At 41.1% G+C, this 22,762-nt stretch overlaps 1 protein-coding gene across 1 annotated transcript; it reads left to right on the plus strand.

Moving 5' to 3' along the window:
- Positions 1–443: 443 nt before the first annotated feature.
- On the plus strand, positions 444–4,132 carry LOC128689522 (lithostathine-1-beta). Its single transcript, XM_053777902.2, has 4 exons — positions 444–546; positions 1,879–2,055; positions 2,822–2,969; positions 3,816–4,132. The coding sequence occupies exons 1-4, from the start codon at positions 468–470 to the stop codon at positions 3,901–3,903; spliced, it is 492 nt and encodes a 163-aa protein (XP_053633877.1). The 5' UTR covers positions 444–467; the 3' UTR covers positions 3,904–4,132.
- Positions 4,133–22,762: the final 18,630 nt, after the last annotated feature.

Here is a 22,762-nt window from a genome sequence, read left to right on the forward strand (position 1 = left end):
AGCCTACTGTGTAGGCGAAACGTTTCGAAATAAAGATACCTAAGTGTTGCATATGTGTCTTACCTAACAAAATGTATCTTCAGCCTCCGGGTGGTCAGAAAGTTGAATGACCTGGACGAAGAAGTATTCAAGGCTGGCTTCAAACATAATTTAAAAAATAGTATGCCAGGGCTCAATAGGGTATGGAAGGATTACGTAAATTCGGCAGAGTTTATTTAAATGGAAAGGCTAGGAGAGAATATTGCACCTCTCCAATAATAAATATGAGTACAAATAAACTAGATGAGTATACACTCATTAAAAGCATAATTTATTAGTATCCACTAGTTATGAATACGCAATAATGATACGATAATCATAGTAGGAACGTAGAAATAATTTAACTGAAGACTGCAGGCATCTCCATCTGCTGTGAATATAAGTTTGGGTTAAGGCGAGCAGTGTTCTCACTCGCCTACCAGACAACCATGGCGACAACTGTGCTGCTGATCGTCGCTCTGGCAGTGACTGCCTACGCTGAGCGTACTGACGTAGAGTTACCAGAAGGTATTTTGTGATTATTTTTAGTAGTAGGAGTAGTTGTAGTAGCAGAAGTAGTAATAATAGTAGGAGGAGGAGTAGCAGTAGTTAAACAGCAGGCTGACATTTTTGTTGGAACATATCGTCTACACAGTAGGTTTCTTCAGTCAAATATAGAGGTGTATAAAATTATGGCGACAACAGGAGTAGTGGCGAGGTAAAGATGATGTTATCAGTCCATCAACGTTAAAGATTTAGTTTTTGGGATGGTCAGTCCCTCAGCCTTGAGGACAGTTTAGTCATAGTCATTTTCTGGAACAATTTCCACACCACGACTATGACTGAACTATTCTCCAGGTTGAGGGACTGACCACCTTCAAAACTTCTCTATGAACGTTGTTAGACTGATCAAATTTAACCTCGTCACTTCTGCTGTCTTCATACTTTTAATCACCTCTATTTTTGACTGAAAAGACTCCTTATATATATATATATATATATATATATATATATATATATATATATATATATATATATATATATATATATGTAAATTATATATATATATATATATATATATATATATATATATATATATATATATATATATATATATATATATATATATATATATATTTATATGTACGTATATGTCGTGCCGAATAGGTTAAACTTGCGATTTTGGCTTCAATAGCAACGCTCTTCTTTCCGAACAAGACAAGCTAAAATTTGTGTATGAAATAATTTCGGAAAAATCATTTTGAACCTAACGAGAAAAATATTTTCATTGTGTTTGTTTATTAAATTATTGTAATCTTATCTAAAATATATTTAGCTGTATTAGGCTAAATTAAATTACTTGTAATAAACTAAGTTTTCCTAAAGTCTCATTTTTTAACAATTAATCGAGACTCAATTCTCTTTTTCAGTTGTACAAGAGAAAAAAACATGAATTTCATGGGTGTTGGAATTTATAGTTTTAAATAAAATAAAACTTTCCCAATGTTAAAAAAAAGTAGCAAAAATATCTTTTAATTAAAACATAAGAGCTTGCAGGAGTTGTTTTATGTATGTTTATCTGCATTACTTATGTTCAAAGTTCTCCAAATTACATTAGTTATCGTCAGCATCTCAGATAGTTGTTCTTTATGAACGACCAGTAGCTGACTAGTACTTTAAGACTCTTCGCTCGTAGTAATCATGCGGGAGCATCGACCTTAACTGCTGAATATAATAGCTTGTTTTTCTCTCTTAAAAGATTTATCTAAATGTTCAGTAGTTTGGGTTCCACGTTGGTAATAATAATGATAATCCTCGAAATACTGGGTTTAGTTATCTGATTATCTGATAATTTTGCAGAGGCATTAGGATGTGAAGATGGGTTCACAAATATTGCCGGAAACTGCTACAGGTTTGCCCAGCAGACACAGAGTTGGAACGACGCTCGGGCTACCTGCCAGGGTCAGGGAGCCAAGTTGGTCTCCGTCCTGAATGACGCCCAGTACAACGGTCTGCTGTCTCACATCAACAATAACTGTAAGTTACCTAACAACCTGTCGGTATTTTATACCATTTTAATGTTCAATAACTGTAAGAGTTTTGTCTCGTTCTCTCTGTCTCTCGATTTCAAAATTCTCGTGCAAGCTAAGAAAATTTTAAATGTCATGTGAATATAAAGAGGAACACTGCAAGAGGCCTACTGGTCCATACTGGGCAAGTCTTTCTCAAGCCTAACTCACTAACACAAATATTTTCCCAACCCACTTTCAATGTTACTCAAGGAATAAGCTTTGATAACCATAATAATAATAATAATAATAATAATAATAATAATAATAATAATAATAATAATAATATCTTTATTCCAGTACATGTATTCCAGTATATAGTGACATACTTCTATATAAAAAATCGCTTGTTATGCTGAGCATATCCCGCAAATAAAGTCAGTTTTGTCCCAGGATGCTACCCATACCAGTCCACTAACACCCAGGCACCCATTTTAAACTGATGGGTGACAGGGACAGGGACAGCAGCTGTCTTATCGAAGCACGTCCCTAATGTTTTTCAGCCATATCGGAGGGGATTCGAACCCCGGACCTCAGTGTGTGTGAGCTGAGTGCGCTAGCGATTGAACTATGGGACACCTATTAACTCATATTCAAGTTCCACTTAAATCCAACCCCTCTGACTCATGTATTTATCTAACCTAACTTTGAAGCTACACAAGGTTTTATTTAGTTGTTCAGTATTGATTTTCTTTGGATTATGGTCCGATAACTGACAGAATATTTTTGGTCAGTTCCTGGAACGTACTGGACATCAGGAGCAACAGAGTCTGGCCGCTGGATCTGGACAGCAACAGGAGGCTCAATGGAACAGAAGTGGTGGGGCAGAAACCCAGGCAACTCTCCCAATCAGTGTGCATATTTCTGCTCAAACACACTCAAGTCAGTATCCTCCTTAACCAGATAATGGAAATAAATGGTATAAAATACCGACACAATGGAAATATAAACACATAAACAGTATAATGTGATCCTTTATTGACAACGTTTCGCTCACACAGTGAGCTTTATCAAGTCACAAACAGATTTCACATGATAAAGCCCACTGTATGGGCGAAATGTTGTCAATAAAGAATCACATTATACTGCTTATGTGTTTATATTTCCCTTAACCAGTTAATAACGTTAAACTCTTGGCGTACAGAACTTAAGAATTCTTGGAAAATTCACACAACGATAACAGCCACAAAACCAGAAAGGTGGAGCTCTTTAAGATATGATCGACAACAGTATAACAACACTTCTTAAGTAAAACAACACAAATGCAACTAATGTGACATTTTATTGTGGCAACGTTTCGCTCTCCAGGAGCTTTATCAAGCCTTTACAAATATTGGTTACATTTGTGACCTTTTATTTAACATATTGACAGTAATTCTACCAATATAAATACACTTCATGCAACATTTATGCAATTTAAATGGCTGTCAAAAAATAATGATGTTTATCAGCACTTGTTATATCAATATAGGTAGAACATAAGAAAGAAGGAACACAGCAGCAGGCCTACTGACCCATGGCAGGCAGGTCCAATTCTCCCACAGGCTAAAGCCAATGATAAAAGCTATTTAGAAGAAATCTTAACACAATTGTTTGCAATCGTGTCATTACGATTTCATGAGTCATATTTACACTTTATTAATAATGTGAGATTGATTTGGTATTATGTTTTTGCACAGGGACAGTTTCTTTAATGGCATATCATAATTTTTTCTACTTTTCCATCAGGTACTGGAACAAACAATGTAGTGCTGCGTTACGCTTTATCTGCGAGAAACCTGAAGAATTTCAGGTCTCAAGAGTGCCTGCTGTGTAGAACTGTCCAAGAGTGTCTGCTGTGTAGAACTGTCCAAGAGTGCCTGCTCTGTAGAACTCTCCAAGAGTGACTGCTCTGTAGAACTCTCCAAGAGTGACTGCTCTGTAGAACTGTCCAAGAGTGACTGCTCTGTAGAACTGTCCAAGAGTGACTGCTCTGTAGAACTGTCCAAGAGTGTCTGCTCTGTAGAACTGTCCAAGAGTGACTGCTCTGTAGAACTGTCCAAGAGTGACTGCTCTGTAGAACTGTCCAAGAGTGTCTGCTCTGTAGAACTGTCAACAATGTTAGCTATGACCTCGGGCACCATCTTCCTCTACCATAATTTTGCTGTGACTCGTTCATAATGTGTATCATTCTTTTAATTATTTTTTCACACTCAGATTCTGGTTATTTTAACTCGGCCATTAATTGAAAAATATGATAATTAAACTCCATTAATCTAAACCTTTTAAACACTAAATGTTTTTTATAATTTAATGTAATTGTTGTGACTTTAAAGTTATTTTTCACAGTCAGTCATTAGGTGAAGATTCTTTATTTACACGAAAGAAAACATTACAAATAATATTACCAAAGAATAATACAAATGAACGGAATAAATAACAAATAATTACCAGGAAGAGCTACATGTACCAATGAGCGCCATTAATAACGAAGAAGTAATAATGAACGCCATTAATAAAGCTTCTAAGTATCAAAAGACTTTTATTTACTCTCTGTTCTTCAGTTAAGAAGACACCTGTGCAGTGTCACGGTGTTGTTTACATAGATTCCAATATAAATTCATGCAACAGTGAACGCAATAATATATTGTTTTCCGTCCCTGGCGTCTCCCACCGAGTCAGGGTGAACTTAAAAGAAAAACGAAAGTATTTTTATTTGTATTTAGTAATTAACTCCCCTGAAAAATGATCTTTTCCATAAATTTTCTTTTAGACAAATTAAGATAATTTTTTTCATTGACTGTATTACATAAAGATTTTTATTATTGAACCAGATTTTGCCTCACTTAAAATAACGTAATATTTTATTTATACTGCATTTATTAAAAATTACTTATCTTAAACATTTTTTTAGTATGCAAAAACTGATTTTGGCAGAGTTATGCCCGAAACCAATTTTCATTCTGGCTTCTTGACAGACCACTTCTTTGAATAAGAGACAAAAGATATATATACGTATAGGGTAGGAGAGGTCGGAGAGGGGAGGCCTCATCGAGGAGGAGGAGGAGGCGGAGGTTGAGGGGTAAAACTGTCCCTCCTCGGCTGTCCTGCCGAGGAGAGACAGGCACCTAGCAACGTCTGTTGGCAATGGATGAACTCCCTACAATGTTTGTTAACTGATCATTACTCTGAAAATTGTTCTATTGTGACCTTGAATGAGTCACAATGTATATAATGTATATTACCTGTTCAAATAATTTTATATTGCTTATATTTGCGATATTAGCTAAATCGTAAATATATTGCTTTATATTATTATTTGAATTAGTTATATTATAATTGTCCTCATCGCTCTCGGTCAGTGTGGACAGGCTGCGCAGTAGCTCCTGAATCAACTGGTTTACTGCGCAGTTTTCCTGTTTTGTGCATACAACATGGCGGATCGCATTGGACGCTGGGTGAACACTGTGTGGAATTAGTGCGTGGCACGCTTACAGGAACAACCATGCACGTGTTACTGCCTGCAATCATCAGTGAGGTATATGGAATACCAAACGAAGAATTTTTTTTTTTTTATATTTTATTTAAAACCAACAATAGACAATAGACAAAAGGAAAAACCCTAAAGATGACAATATATGAACAAATAACTGAAAAAACGTTACATTAGATATTGAAACATTAACGAATAACATTACAATATAACAAATATGACCACTATTACCTACATATAAAATCAGATACCGAAGCTTAAAATTGTCCTATACTAGCTACATGTGGATAAGGTAACTTTCGCAAAAACATGCAAACCTATATTAACTTCCTCAAATTAATCATCCTTGCTCTTAATTTACACTAGAATAATAAAATACAAGTATAATAAAGAGCAGTTTGAATCAAAGAACATTCCACAATTATCATAAATTTACCCTAACCTAAGCCTAGTATTTCATCTGTATTATAAATGTCTAATCAACACGAAAATTTTACCACATTCCCCTAACCATATTTGTTGGTGTACATGATACAACCTTGTATTACCATATTTGTTGGTGTACATGATACAACCTTGTATTACCATCAAGAGAAAAAAAAAAAAAAAAAAAAAAATAAAAAAAAAAAAAAAAAAAAAAAAAAAAAAAAGAACAAAAAAGGAAAACCCACTCTTCACCTTTAAAATCAGACTTCAATTTACCATACATGTACATACATATAAATAAGTATATAAAGTATGTTGTCTAATTGAACACAATCACTTACAACGTCAGTTATAATATTCCGTCAACTCAACCATGAATAACTTCATCCAATTCTTACAACTTCAAGGGTTCGTAAAACTCTTAAACTACATACTTCTATTGGCACCAAATCAATTGTGCTTACAAAAATACAATTGTAAATTAAACTGGAACATAAAAAGCCATTTTGACATTTACACATTGTATCAAAATCATAAATGCGCATAGAAAATATGTATTGTATATCATTGAAAATGTTCATGAGAAAAACCATTAAAGGTATATACAAGAAAGTAAACATACATACAATACATACAGATACATACATATACATATATATATACATATACATATATATATACACATACATACACATACACATACATACACAAATACACACATACAACACATGCATATATATACACACATACATAGTTATAAGTCGATAATTCCAAATATAACTGTATTGTACCTTGAAACACTCAGAACAAATAATGTTAAAATTGCACCCCGGACATACCTCATATAACATTCATCAAACTCATCATGCTACCGCCCATTCTAGGAAACCAGCCCATTTCATCCCCCTTACCTGCCTTTCAACTCCCGTAAATCCCGTAAAGTGAAATTCCTATAACCCTCACTTAAATCCCTCTCCCATCTCCCCCCATACACCTCCTTATTTCTACACTTTGTCCTATAAAAAGTTGCTGTTAATGCATTAATTCTTTCACACACGTTCGCTCCTCTCATAGCCCAAGACATATAAATATAATCCGTAATTATATACCCTACCGCATTCTCTACCATCTGATTCACCCCACCTATGTCTAAGCTTAAAACCCTCAACACCTGCAAACCCCCCCCTCCCACTAACCTTATTACTTTACCCAACCAAACCCTTATTAGTTCAATACATTCGCAAAAATACACTATATGGAAAACAGTCTCCCATCCACCACAAGCCTTGCATATCCCATCCTCCCGTATTCTCTTATGGAATAAAACCATTCCAGACGGTAAGATCCCATGTAAAAATCTATACATTACTTCTCGTACTTTAGGTTTTAAACGTAATTTGTTCAAACGCCCCCAGATATTACGCCAATCATACATCGGATAAACACCTTCTACCACTGCTACCACTGCCTTACCTTCCACCCCATCAAGGTTTCCCAATTTAATATGTGAAGGATCGCTCATGTTTATGATGACCCGTAACATTGCCTCACCGATTATGAACTCCCTACCCACCCACCACCGTTGCATATCCTGACGTATCTTATGAAGTCCGCCTTCCCTCGCCCCCCCCTCCCGCTTATAACTACGTTTCAAATACACACTCATAATCCTCTTTTCAACAGCTATAAGACCCAGCCCTCCACGGCCAACCGGGAGTGTGACAACCGCTCTACCTAACCATTCGCTTCCAGTACCCCAAATGAATCTAAAAACGCGCTTTTGTAACCTTTGTATCTCACTACGAAGTATCGGATATATTGCTGCTACATGCCAAAGTTTACTATATAATAAGACATTCGTTGTAATTACTCTTTGATGCAAAGTTAAGTGTGCAGCTCGTAAACCACTGAGGCGCTTCAGTACACCATCTACAATACGCACTGAATTTATTTGTTGTGCTAACTTGATATCACTTACATAAACGATCCCACATATCAGTAATTGGTCCACCTTTTTCCACCTTTCAACTACTTCACATTCCTCACTTAACCTATCTCCAAGATCCATATACTTCGTTTTCTCCCTATTAATTGACATGCCAGAAGCCTTTTCAAAAACATTTACTAACTTTTCCACCCGAGGCAAATCCCTGTTACCACTTACTAAAATCGTTGTGTCATCAACATATCCAACAATGCCAGCCCCCCCACCCCTTTCTTCACCAACCCCATTTGCTGCCAATAAGGCCCTAATTCCTCTATAAAAGGGATCCTGTAAACACGCAAAAAATATTTGTGAAAGGGGACAACCTTGACGTAGACCCCTGCTCATCTGAATTTGTTCTCCTAACCTTCCATTTACCTGCACCCGCAAGGATGCATCTTGATACATTAATTTGGCCCATGATATAATTTCCTCTCCAAACCCCTGCCATCTCATAATCTTCCATAACGCTTCCCTTTCTACACTATCATATGCCGCCTCCCAATCTATAGCCAACACCCCCCCCACTCCCAATTTTACTCTTTCTTCAATAAAACTTCTAATCAAACCATGCCCGTCATACATAGACCTTCCCGGCACCCCATATTGTCCCTTATCGATCACTTTACCCAGGACCTTTTTTATTCTGTTAGCTAAAATTCTTGCAAAAATCTTATAATCACCACACAATAACGAAATAGCACGATAGTCTTTAACTGTTAATGGCTCACCTTTAGGCACTAAAACGACCACAGCCATCCGCTGCTGTGCCCCTAAAACCCGATCCCGCTTAATGATATTGAATAATCTTACCAAAAATTCTTTTAAAACGCTCCAATTTTGGAGATAAAAGTCACTGGGCAACCCATCAATTCCTGGTGCCTTTCCTAATTGCGCCCCGGATAAAGCTACCCATGTCTCGCACTCCGTTATCGGCCCTTCCAAAACGAATCGATCATGCTCTGTCAACTCACACTGCACAAACCTTCCAATTGACTGTAATGCTATTTCACTTATTCCCACACTTTGCGTTTTCAACTTAACCCAAGCATCAATATACCCACTCATACCCTCAGTCGTCGTCAACACCTGGTCCACTTTATACCCTTGCATACCTACCTGAACATTCAACCCCATTAACTCCATTGCCTTGCGACGTGTGTGTTGACTCCGCAACACACACGCCGACGGCCGATCTCCCCACAAAACCTCCTCAATCCCGCCCTTAAGCCTTTCCCCATCAAACCTCTCATTTTGTAAATTCCGGATATTTTCCTTCAAACTTTCAATTCCAATAACAGGATAATTAGCATTAATTTGTGCATAACAGTCGCGCAACTGCCCCTCTAAATATTTTTGAAAACCGTATTGTAACTGATTATATCTCTTCCCTCGATTAATATAATATTCCTTAATACGTTTTTTTGCTATTGTTTCCCACCAATTAACCATGGCACCATCCCCTGGTGCTTCTACCACTAAACGATCCCACATATGTCCAAAAGACAAAAGACTATCCTCTTCCTTTAATAACTTTACATTCAATTTCCAAAATGATGGACCCCTCCGAGGCACACCCTCAATATCCACATCTATTACCACTCCTCTATGATCCGAAAAAACCACATCTATCACATTCACCCTCCGCACAGTAACCGCACAAGGCACGTACATTCGGTCCAACCTCGCCGCATAACCTCGTTTAATGAAGGTATGCTCTACCATCCCTCCCCTCCCACACACATCCTTTAACCCCACCCCAGTCAATATATCCCCCAATATACCCAAACAACACCCCGCACCTCTGGGCTCCACATCTTTACGACGTATCACGCAATTCCAATCTCCGCCTATTATTGCAACATTCGGTAAACCACGTAAAAAATAGACCATCACGTCCCGAACAAATTTAGTTTTAATACTCACGTCACCCTCAGCCGAACCATATACACATACTAAACTAATGGGAACCCTACCCCAAGTTCCATCCACCCTAATTACCCTCCCCTCCCCCCCTTCACTACGCCTTACTATAAACGGGCTAGTTTCCTTTACCAAAATGGCAGCCCCACCTTTCAAACGTGTCGCATGTTCCATGTACACATTATAACCACTCATATCCAACTCATAACCAGGCCTAAAATTATGTTCCTGTAAGAATACCACATCCACGCCAAGTCGCACCAAATACTCATTAAACCACTTAAGCTTCCTCTCAGCTCTCAACCCGTTAATATTTATAGTAAAACACTTGAATTCAACAAATGGGTTTTCCTTTTGTCCCCGGCATTGACTTTACCCCAGTTCGTTTTGCAACACCTCTGTCCCTCCCCCCTTTGTTGGGAATCACCTTTGCATTCCCTTGATCCTTGGTTTCACCATTCCCTCTCTTCTGTACCTCCACCCAAGACTTTTTCCCAGGGCGTTGGGCAGGAGTTAGCACATCATCAGAATCCGATGATGCTGCAGTCCTCTTTCATGTCCCTCCCTCCACCTGCATTTTGACATCTGAAGCACCTTCCTGATGCACCTCCACCTCTACTGCATGCACCTTCAATCCTGTAGACTCTCTCGTCGACAAACCGTCATCTTCTGCCATACCATCATTCACAGCCTTCCCCAGAACTGAGCCTGGGTCTTCCACCTGATCTAGGACCGATTCCTCTAACAAGTCATCCAACGCCTTTACCAAAGACGCCGCCACTTCTTCACCCATATTAGGTAGTCTCTCCTCAAAAACCTTATGTATGTCCAATGACAGAGATTCTCCTTGTAGCGTTACAACTGGCGATTCAAGCTCCTTTTCTTTGTCTACCTCCTCACTCCATGACAACCGTTGTTGGGGCGGTGTAGCAAGAGACTGTTCTCGCTCATCGCCAACCTCGTCCACTGGCTGCTGTTGCTGCTGTTGCTGTTGCTGCTGTTGCTGCTGTTGCCGTTGCTGTTGTGCCGGGTACCCACTTCGTTTCTCACACTGCGCCGCGATGTGGTCATATGACCCACATAGCCGACACGTACGTTGTTGCCCCGCATACGTTACATAGACTTGAGTCCTTAATTCTTTCAACACAATATATGAAGGAATAGGGTGCCGAAGAGTCATTTTAACTGTATACGCGCCTTCCAGCGCACCTGCATACGGTCCAGTTGCCCATCTCCCTGCTGTGGCTACGTGAACCGTCCCATAAGTACGCAGTTCACTGGTAATATCAAAATCAGTCGCCTCAAAAGGCACATTCCTGATTTTCACCCAGGTGTAGTGTCGAGATACATCATGAAGTCTCACCGACACAGCTGTATTAACCTGTATGATGGTCTCCTGATACTTGTCGACCACTGCCTCGTAGACTTGTGCAGACGTCATCTTAACGAAGATTCTTGTCATTCCATTTAATGCGACACCACATATCTCCTCATTTGCTATACCATAGGTATCGCGAATGATCGCTGGTAATAATAAATCCATGTTGGATCCTGTGACAGCACCACGGATCATCTCAATGCAGACAGTGTTGATTCTTCTTCTGCTATTCAGCGCCATGTTGGAGAAAATAAAGTTTCCACCAACCAACGCTAGGGGCAGCTCAATCAGGTAAACTGCGCAAAACAAACTCAAACAGGAGCGTCTGCGCAGCTCGTCCACACGGCTCGGAGGCGATGAGGACAATGACAAACGAAGAATTATATGGAGTAGCAGTAAATGGTGTGTCAAGGATTTTCATTAAATTTAAAGAAGTAGGATTCTACGCAAGCATAGTCAACAAATATCAAGAGAAAAGGGTAGCAGTGAACACTATGGTGGAAGTCTGCTTACATGATGTGTCCAGCTATGTGACGTGGGTGTTGCAACCCCTGAATGGGTTACAATGATTATTATGTATATATAATGTATATTACCTTTTCATTTAATTTTATATTGCTTATATTTGCGATAATAGCTAAATCGTAAATGTATGACTTTATATTATTATTTGACTTATATTGTTATTTAGCTTATGTTGTTAGGATGTATATAAAATGTGCTCAGTTAGGCTTGATTGTCAAACTACTGTAATTATCGCTTGTCGCTCGTTATACTGCCGGCTTCTGAGCTGCAGTTGTCCACGTAGCTATCACGTGATCGAGGGGGGGTGTCCTCACCTCTCGTGAAATTGTCAGTCTGCTGGAGACTCGCTTGCTGGTTGGACAGATTGTCTGTCTCATTATTCTTGTTAGTTCTGTAGAACTTTGTTCACAGAACATTGTATAGACTTAGTGATTTTCGACGTTGTACTGAGGTTGTGTGTCACTTAGACACTCTGAACATCTCAGGTCCTTAGCTATAGCTTCTGACCTAATTTTGTACTGGTTCCTGTGTATTGTCACAGTCACAGTTTTTCCTATGCTGAACATAGTATTATGGGAGCTTTGTAACTTTTGTGGAGGATCTGCAGATGGTCCCTACTTAGTGTCATTATATTATCTCCTTGTTCCTGATTCTGTGTCGCAGTCGCTTGATATTGCATTGCTATTGGGCTTAGCATTCTTTGTTGTTCAAGCAGACTGTTCGGGTTGCCAGTCGGTCAAGAAGTCAGTTTATTTGAGGACTTTGTCAGTCACTTGTTTAAGTCTTATTCGAGTCTTGAGACATAGCTAACTACTTAAGAGCACTTACACGCATACTCACACTTGTACATATTTGTAATATCTTATTAAATGTTAATGTACCTGACGGTACTTAAGAATTATAAATGTGATATGTGCTTTCAGCACAATAATATTGAACTCGAGAGATTGATTTTATTTTGATTGCTGTAATTAATTTACTTTGATAATATACCTCTAGACAACTTATAGACTTAATAAATTTATTAAATTTTAATTTCTTTAGTTAGTAGCCTACCAGTTGTAATCCTAAAGCACTATTGAACCATACTAAATTTTAATGGATAATTGGAAAAGGATACTGACTACTTGTTACGAAAACCCAGTAACAGGCTGGATGCTAGAAGGGCAGTCCTTTCTAGTATTCACTGGAGATCTCTAAGCTTTTAGAATCGCGTTTTTTGTAACAGTGGGTGAAAGTACGAAACGTGCCTTTTGAGGCGACAGAGCATGATGTGATGGCAGTGTTTAGCAGCTATGGAAAAATCCACTCAGCTGAGATGGGAGTGAGGCAAAATGGTCCTTATGAGGGACTACCTGAGGGATCATTTACGCTGAAAATGACGTTGAGGCAGCCAATTCCATCATACGTTCTTCTGGAGGTCTTCCGGACGCAGGTCTACGTGTACTACTCAGGGCAGCGGAAGACTTGCAGATTTTGTGGATCTTTTGAACATATGGCAGCCCAATGCTGTAAAAAAGCTGGACAGAGGGAACAGGTAACAGTGATCTTACATCAGAGGAATGGTATGGGGGTATTGGAGGAAGGAGTAAGGCCAAACAAGAATCCTTGCCGTTGGAGTGAAGAAGTGGATAGGGCTGAGGCGGCTATGGAGGAAGGTGTAACACTAACGGTTGATAAGGGAAAGACAACATCGACGGTGAGAGTGAGTGATGAGGAGGGTACAGGCCGAAAGGATGGCTTGCTGGAGGCAGTACTAAACTCCTTTTTGCATGACGTTGAGGAGAGACAGGAGAATGAAGGGTGTAACCCCGTGCAGGCGACAGTGCAGCAAGATCTGGAGCTTAGGAATACTGTGTGCAATAATGTTAATGTGCACAACGTTGTGGCAGAAGTCCATAGGGCGGAAAAGACAGGTGTCGAGGTGTGTGGGGAGGGGAGTTCTCGTCAAAGAACTGCAGGAACGTCGGAGATGGACGATGTTCTTACTCCAGGACAAAGAACATGAGTAAAATCTTGCAGAAAGGAAGTATGTCATAAGGGGAAAGAGGGAATGGGCAATGAAGGGTTTAATGGTTCTAGGGATAACGGAGGGATAGGGAAGGTGAATAAGAAAGCTGTCAAGAAAGATGCAATACAGCAGGATGGTATAAAAGGGTATGTGCCAAGAAGAAAAGGTAAACCAACCACTTTTAAAATAATTCACGGTAGTGACTGTAAATGTAAATGGATTAAGGAATGAAGTGAAATGGGTATGGATGGAATGGTTCTTGAGGAGATATAATGTGGATGTTTGCTTTATACAAGAACATAATTATAAGATAGGCTGTGCTTTGGCATTAAAAGGTTGTAAATTGTATGTAAGTGGGTCTGTTAGGTTAAAAGGGGGAGTGGCAGTGGCTGTGGAGGAAAATAGTCCCTTAAGTATTATAAAGTGGGAAGAAGGGAGGGGGGGGGGTAGTGAGGATGGATGGTGAGTGGGGAGCATCTCGAGTATGTTTCATTGGGGTTTATATGCCAGCGGAGAATATAATCAAAGTAAAAGAGGAAATTGTGAGAGACGTTTTGATTTATTTTTTAATGGGTTTACCTCTAGTCACTCTAATTGGGGGGGACTGGAACTGTGTTATAAGGGGGGGGAGGACGTGGAGCCAAGGGGAGTGGGTTGTGAGTTAGGGTCGTTATGCAATGTTTTACAGGATGCAGGGGTGAGGGATGTGGAGGGGAGTGGGGCTTGGAGAGTGGATTTCACCTTTGTTAGGAGAGATTATTCAGCGAGGTTAGATAGGATTTATATAACGGGGGCAGTCAGTGTAGGAGGGATAAAAACAGTGGATGTAGAGTTTACAGATCATAGGGCAGTTTTGGTAGAGCTGGACTGGGAGGGAGTGGTGAAGGTATATTCAAGTTTCTGGAAGTTAAATGTGAGGTTGGTGAGGAGTGAGGTGGTGAACGCAGAGTTTAGAGACTGGTGGAGACAATTGTGGAGGGCAAGGGATGGGGTAGGGAGTATTTTGGATTGGTGAGAAAATAGAGCTAAACCTGGTATTGCGGGGTTTTATAAATATAAAGGAAGGGAGGAGGCGAGGTGGAGGTACGGTTTACAGAATTTTTTTTTTTTTTATATTTTTATTAAAAGGACACAGTACAAGATATAAATAAATAAAAGAACACAATAATTAACCGTTTGCAAATCCAATGACCTACCATCAACCCCATAGCATACCACAAGTGTTACATTCATATTGTATTAAAGGATATACCATCACCGAACAATGAAACGAACAGGATAACACCTGCACAGAAAAAACATCAACAAATTCTAAACCTACAAATCCTGCCTGTTATACAGTACAGTAAGACCTCCTTGCACAAAGTACACAGATGATATGATGCAGCATACGAAGGATAAAATTATACATTACAATAATTAAACAAAGGCTAACCTAACCCTACAATAAAATTGCAAAGACATACCACATAATACTTCCCGCAAATAGCAGGAAACTCTTAACATAATAAAGAGCGAGAGAGCTCCAGCACCGAACAAAAAAAAATTAGCAAAAACCAAAAACTCAAAATTTTATGTCTGTGTCCACATAAATCCCCCACAACTCTGTACAATTAGACCCCTTGCACAAAGTGCACAATAAATATTATTTAACATACAAAAATTAAAATTATACAGAACATTAATTTAAACATTAGGCAAACCAAAGCCTACAATAAACATTACATTGGTACATATCACAATGAAACTCCCCACATAAACACTGGGCAGGAAACACCCTCGAGTAAAAGACATAACATTATATATGCAAGTACAACCCATACAACTAACAAAATCCTAACATAAGGTATCAAAACTGTCTAGTTACAGGACATAAAAACCTTATCTCCCTATTTGAAACACTAGTACATCATTGCTGATTTTTTTTTATATAAACAGTCTAAAAGATAATATATAAACAAAAAATTAGCATATAATTATAATTCTCATTGCCTAAAGACTCGCCGCACTTACTTCGTGCCGGCACATACTACCCCCCCCCCCCTTTTCCCTATTATCAATGTTATTATACTGAGCATTATCATGGGAATAAAAATTCCTCATGCACATACAGTAGTCATAATTAAAAATATTGACATACAAGTTCGTACATGTTCCATCCTTGTTTTTTCCCCAGTAACACCATTGAACAAAACCAATTAACAATCTCACAGAAACCCCATTAAGGGCATCGCACAATAAAATTGTCCACTCCTAACCTAATACCTCACTATTCATTATAATTCATATATCATTACATAACATGATTAGGTACATAGAAAAAGGTGTCATTATATGTGATTACAAAATTGACTAAACCAAAGATCATGATTTCATATACATAGCAGAAAATTTTTCCCACAAAGCAACTGTGCTGGGTCACAGCACTTCACAAACATAAGTTATACAACGATCAAGTTAACTTGTGTGCTTATCTTAACATCATTCTGCTCTAAACCCGAGATCCCAAGGTTTAGTCATCATGGTTTTTAAGGTTATCCTGTATGCAGTGAACATAACCATAGATTCCAAATCCTCATTCATCTCCCTTCCACTCTATTCATAACCCTCCCACCATCCACACTACAAAGAAGCCTAAACCAACCCACCCTCATGTATCCCCCGGTAGGAGACCAACCCTTTGCCCGCCCCCTGGGTTCATGAGGAGAAGGCCCCCCACAGTGAGATTCCGGTAACCCTCCGAAAAGCTAACTACCCACCTCCCACCATAGACTTGCCTATTCCTACACATAGTTCTATAAAATCTCGCTGCTAACGCTTTTATCCTCAACTCTCCCCTAACCTCCCTCATCCCCCAAGATACATGTAAATAATCCGTCATAACATACATTAAGGCTCTACCCACATCACCCGTCACCCCAGTTACATCCAACATTAAGGCCCGTAGGAATGGCCATTGCCCCCCCCCCCAAAAGTCTGATAACTCTCACCATCCATAACCTCACCCCCTCCAAAGAGGGACAAAAATATACCGCATGAAAAGCCGTTTCGATGTCCCCACAATGCAAGCATGAGTCCTCTCTCACAAGACCCATTTTATATAACACATCCCTAGAGGCCAATATTCCCATCAGAAAACGATATACTAACTCTCGTACCCTCGCTGTTATTCTAAGCAAGCCAAACTTCCTCCATATGCTTATCCAGTCATATGTTGGATATACAGCAAGTCCCTGTAAGACACCCTTGCCTACCACAGCACCCACCATTCGTTTGACCTTTAACGTGGACACCTGTTTAACATGTAATAAAACCCTCAACATATCCTCACAATACCGCAAATCCCTTCCACACCACCATCTTCGTGCATCCTCCATTACCCTACCTACCCTGACTCCTCTGTTCCCCCCAGTCCGGATATATCTTTGTTTAATATATAAAGCCATTACTCTATGACCCAATGACATCAGGCCAAGACCCCCACGTCTCCCCTCCGTCATCACCACGTCCTTGCTCAACCATGCCCTCCCAAACCCCCACACATACCTTAGAACCTTCCTCTGGATTTCTGCAATATCCTCTGCTCTTAAAGGGAACACCTCAGCCACTCCCCACACCTTACTGTAAACCAGAGAGTTGACCACTAAAACTCTCTGCTGTAATGTTACGTCCCTAGCCCTTAAGCCACCTAGCCTACCCAAAACCCTGCTCGTAACTAATTCCGAATTTATCTTCCTACTCTCCTGCACTTCCGCCATGTACCATATTCCACAAACCTTAATTCTGTCCACTACTGACCATCCCAAACCCTCCCCCAAGCCCCCTCCCACCCAATCCCCCACCTCTAATAGTCTCGACTTCATTAAATTAACTCTCATACCCGTGGCGTCCCCAAAAATCTGAATGATTCCACCAACTTTCCTTAGATCTTCCTCATGCCTTACCAGCACAGTAGTATCATCTACGTACCCCACAATCCCCCCCCGCCCACCCCCCCTAATCCCATGTTCATTCATCACCTCATCCACCAGCCCATAAAATGGATTCTGTACGCAGGCAAACAATAACTGAGAGAGTGGACAGCCCTGCCTCAAACCTCTCTCCATCAGTACTGGGTCCCCCAACTTACCATTAACCTGTACCCTAATAACTGCTCCCTCATACAAGGTTTGCACCCATCTCACCACCTTCTCCCCCAAACCCAACTGTTCCAAACAAACTTTTAAGAAATCCCTATTCACACAATCATACGCATTAGCCCAATCTAATCCAAGTATTCCCCCTCCGGTGCAGTCCTCAATAAAATCCCTTATGTGACTATGCCCGTCCCTCATACTTCTTCCCGGAATGCCAAACTGTCCCCCATGTACCACTGATCCTAGAACCTTCTTCAGTCTATTGCCCAGAATTTTAGCATAAATTTTATAATCTGCACACATTAAGGATATTGCTCTATAATCATTCAATACTTTCCCATCCTTCTTCTTCGGCACCAACACAACGATCCCTGTTTTCTGGGTCTTCCCCATCCTCCCACTGCTCCACATATGATTCAAGACTTCCACTAACCCATACCTAATGCATTCCCAATAAACTCTATAAAAATCATTCGGTATTCCATCAATGCCCGGCGTCTTACCCTGACTCATCCCGTAAACCGCCTCCCCCACCTCCTCCTCACTAATACTACCCTCCAGCATTTCCCGTTCCTCTTGTCCCAATACAATAGTATTCTGCATAACCCCAAATACCTCCTCACTGACAACTTCCTTGTTCCTCCTCCATTTCTCCCTAAACCAATAATCAGCATAACCACTAATATCATCTGTATCAGTAAGACCTTGACCCACCACATATCCTCCCCCCCCATCAGCGACCACTAGATGCGCTATGGTAGTCACCATCTGCCTTTCCCTAAATTTTCTCAGGACATAACCTGATGGTCGATCACCCTTTAACACCTCCTCTAATCCTGCCCTAACTCTAATCGCATTAAACCTTTCATTATGCAATCCTTCAATCCTACTCCTTAAGCCATCCACCTCACCTCGCACATCTTCCCTTCCCCCCCCGTCGTAAACAGCATTCAGCTGTCCCTCCAGGTAGTTTTGCAAACCATATCTCCACCTTGCCTGTTCCTTTCCACGTATCCTAAAAAACTCTGCTATTGCTGTCTTTGCCCGCATCTCCCACCAGTCAAGCAAATCCATCCCACCATCCCTACCCTCCCAGCAATGTCTCCACCATTCCTCAAAGGATGAGCCTTCATCCCTCTCCTGCAGAAGCCTCACATTCAATTTCCAATACCCAGCATATATGCGTACTATACCATCCACCCGCAGATCAGCTATCACCGCCCTGTGATCCGAAAAACCGACATCAAAAGCCCTCACTCTCTCCACACCAATCCCCTGCATCACATATATCCTATCTAACCTCGCCCCATAATTCCCACGAATGAACGTGTGCTCCACCCCATACTCCCCCCTACCCACCACATCTACAACTCCCACATCCCTTAACACATCCCTTAGCGCACCTAAAACACATCCTGCCCCCCTCGGCGTCACATCACCATACCTAATCACACAGTTCCAGTCACCTCCAAGTACAGTTATAGAAGGTAAACCTCGCAAATAATACATCAAAACATCACGTACAAAATCAACTTTGACTCTAACATTGTTACATGCCGGCATATATACACCAATGAAACATACTCTCCCCACCCCCCAGTGCCCATCTACCCTTACAACCCTCCCCCCTCCCCCCTCCTCCCAACCCATGACACGCAATGGGCTGGTCTCCTTTACAGCTACTGCTACCCCTCCTTTTAATTGCAAAGCATTACTGACAAACATTTTATAACCCCTCAAACTCAATTCACTCCCTAACCTATGGTTATGCTCCTGCAAAAAACATACATCCACATCAAACCTTCGTAAAAACCACTCTAACCAAACCCTTTTTACCTCAGATTTAAGCCCATTGACATTTATTGTGACACACTTGAATTTGCCAGAAGAGGGGGCTTACCCCTATGCCTCTGTATCTTACTCACTTCACCTTTCTCAGTACCTGTACCATTTTTATCCTTTTTTCTAACCTGTCCACCAGCCCCTCCTTGCCCCCCTCCACTGATCTTCCCCGGTACACCCCCTCCCCTGCTTGCCTTTTCCCCTACAACTACCCATGACTTCTTCCCGGGTCTCTGCCCAGGTGTTAAAACCTCATCTAGGTCAAAAGCACCCGCAGTTCTTTTTCGTGAGCTCTCACTCACACACAAATCTACGTCCTGCACGTCCTCCTGATGGACTTCCACCACCACTTCCATGTCCTCTCTGTCATTCCTCGGACCCTTCACCTGTCCCTGCTGCTCAACCATCAGCTGCATCTCACTTGACTTCTCAGGACCATCCTCCCCGGCCACCTTCTCTTCGAAAAACTCCTGCAGAACCGCTTCCAGCAGCTTCTCCTGGGTAGACTCTTCCACGTCCACCCGTCCCTCAGGCGATGGGGGCCCCTCCCCTGTCACCTCCGGGAGGGTAACACAGGTACCGACCGTCGATACTTCCCGTTCTACTTCTTCACTCCATCTACCACTCGTCACTGCTTCCTCCTCTCGCAACTCAGGCATCAACTCACATGGTCTCTGCTCCACTGCCAACGTACCAGGAGCCCTGGTAGGCTGCTTTCTAGGACACTGTGCTGCCATATGTTCATATGAGCTACATAGTCGACAGGTCTTTCTCTGGCCGGCATAGTGTACAAAGACTTGCGTCCTGGACTCCACCAGCATGACATAGGACGGTATAGGCCTAGCCAACGTCATTTTGAGGGTATAAGAACCCTCAGGTCTTCCCTTATATGGCCCCTCTGTCCATACTCCCATCGTTGCCGAATGGACTTTTCCGTAGTTATGGAATACCTCCTGTATACTATACGCCGTCGCCTCGAAAGGGACATTTCTCACCTTCACCCACGTGTAGTACCTGGATACATCATGCAGAACAACCTCCACTGCCGAGTTCACTGTCACCTTCCTCTCCTGGTACTCGTCAACAAGTCTGTCGTAGACGCCGGTATGATTCAGTTTCAGGAATACTCTGTTCATCCCATTTAAGGCAACACCATAAACTTCCTCGTTGGGGACACCATAGGCGTCCCTGATGATAGCAGGCAGCAATGTATGCATCGTAGTTCCAGTAAGTGTGCCACGTATCAGCTGTATACAAACAGTGTTAATCCTCTGTCCCACTCGGTACGCCATTTTGTCTTCTAGTTGCTAAAGGTCACCACCAGAGGGCAGGTGTAGCTACTAGGCGTGCGTCCTCTCTCCCCGGAGGTCGAGAGACGAATGATAAGTAATTATGCGGATTATTGGTTTAAAAGGAAATGGGAAAAGGGTAATGTGGGGATAGTTAATAAAGAAAGAGGAGGGGTGAAGGCCTGGTGGAAAGGTGGGGAGGACAGAGGGGGAATGGATGATGTAATAGGTATGGAAGAAGTGAAAGAGGCGGTGTTCAATTTAAGTAAGGGGAAAACACCAGGAATCGATGGGTTTTCCAATAATTTTTATAGAGTGCATTGGGAAACCATAAATGATTGTTTGGTTCATGTATTGAATATTATGCTGAAGGAAGGGAAATTAGGAACGTCACAAAGGACGGGTGTGGTCGTGCTTGTAAAGAAAAAGAGGGAGGGGAGAGCACTGAGCACGTACAGGGCCATATCTTTAATGTGTACAGATTATAAGAATTTTGCGAAGATTCTAGGGAACAGGATGAAGAGGGTGATAAGTGGTATTGTGCACAAGGGTCAGTTGGGGATTCCGGGTCGTAGTATGAGGGATAGACATAGTCGAATTAGGGAATTTTTGAAGGGTTGTAAGGGGGTGGAATTTTGGGCATTGACTGGGAGAATGCTTATGACAGTGTGAATAGGGAGTACATGGTTGACACTTTAATAAGGCTTATGGGTTTTGGGGAGGGAACAGTAAAATGGTTAAAGACCTTGTATGCAGAAGCCATGATTCAGGTGCAAATTAATGGTAGGTTGGGTAGCGTGTTGAAAATGGAGAAAGGTTTGAGACAGGGGTGTCCTATGTCTCAAATTCTGTTTGCATGTATGCAACACCGTTTTATGGAATGGTTGAGGAAGCAACAACATTACAGGGGGAGGGGCGGTGTTTACAGAGGTAGTTGGTTATGTAGATGACACAACAATACTGATCAATGATGTCGAAGGTTTGCAAAAGGTGGAGAGAGTAATGAGGTTTTTTGGGGAGGCGTCAGGCATGCGTGTCAACAGAGCTAAATCGAAATTATTAGAGATAGGAGATTGGGTGGGGGGTAGAATGGGGGTGGAGTTTGGATGGGATGTGACTGAACAGCTGAAAATTTGTGGGATTATCTATACGGCAGATGAGCAAGAGGCTAGATGGAGGAATTCGGAATTGGTGGGAGAGAAAGTTGTACAACGGATTAGGAACCTAAGAGCGAAGGATGTTACTCTAATGCAAAGGGCAATAATAATAAATTCATTGGTTTATAGTAAAGTGTGGAACGTGGCAGTGGTGTATCCTTTACGGGAACAGGAGATAAAGGAGATACAGAGAAGGGTGCTTCATTTTATATGGGGTTTTGGACGAGCATGGCTAAGTAAAGAGGTGGTTATGACGAATGTGCGCAGAGCGGGAGTAAGGCTTTTGATGCTAGGGCCGAGGGTCAAGGCCATGTATGTTAAACAGAGGTACGTAAGGGAGGGGGGGTAAAAGGGGTGAGGGTTGGGAGGGTGATTGGGGATGTACGATGATGGTGGGGAGGAAAGGACTTAATGGAATGTGAGAATATGCTAAGGGATTTTTTTTTTTATATTTTATTGAAAAGACATACATAGTACATAAAAATAAACGACAAATTACATAGTGAAAACAGTGATGAAAAATTCTGCATAG

The sequence above is a fragment of the Cherax quadricarinatus genome, chromosome 18 (assembly GCF_038502225.1).
Source record: "Cherax quadricarinatus isolate ZL_2023a chromosome 18, ASM3850222v1, whole genome shotgun sequence".
Taxonomy (NCBI): domain Eukaryota; kingdom Metazoa; phylum Arthropoda; class Malacostraca; order Decapoda; family Parastacidae; genus Cherax; species Cherax quadricarinatus.

Excerpts from the sequence above, each read along its gene's own strand:
- LOC128689522 (XM_053777902.2), top strand. The coding sequence starts at position 468 with ATGGCGACAACTGTGCTGCTGATCGTCGCTCTGGCAGTGACTGCCTAC. Across the intron at positions 547-1,878 it reads TGACGTAGAGTTACCAGAAG|AGGCATTAGGATGTGAAGAT; the intron begins GTATTTTGTGAT and ends ATAATTTTGCAG. Across the intron at positions 2,970-3,815 it reads TTCTGCTCAAACACACTCAA|GTACTGGAACAAACAATGTA; the intron begins GTCAGTATCCTC and ends CTTTTCCATCAG.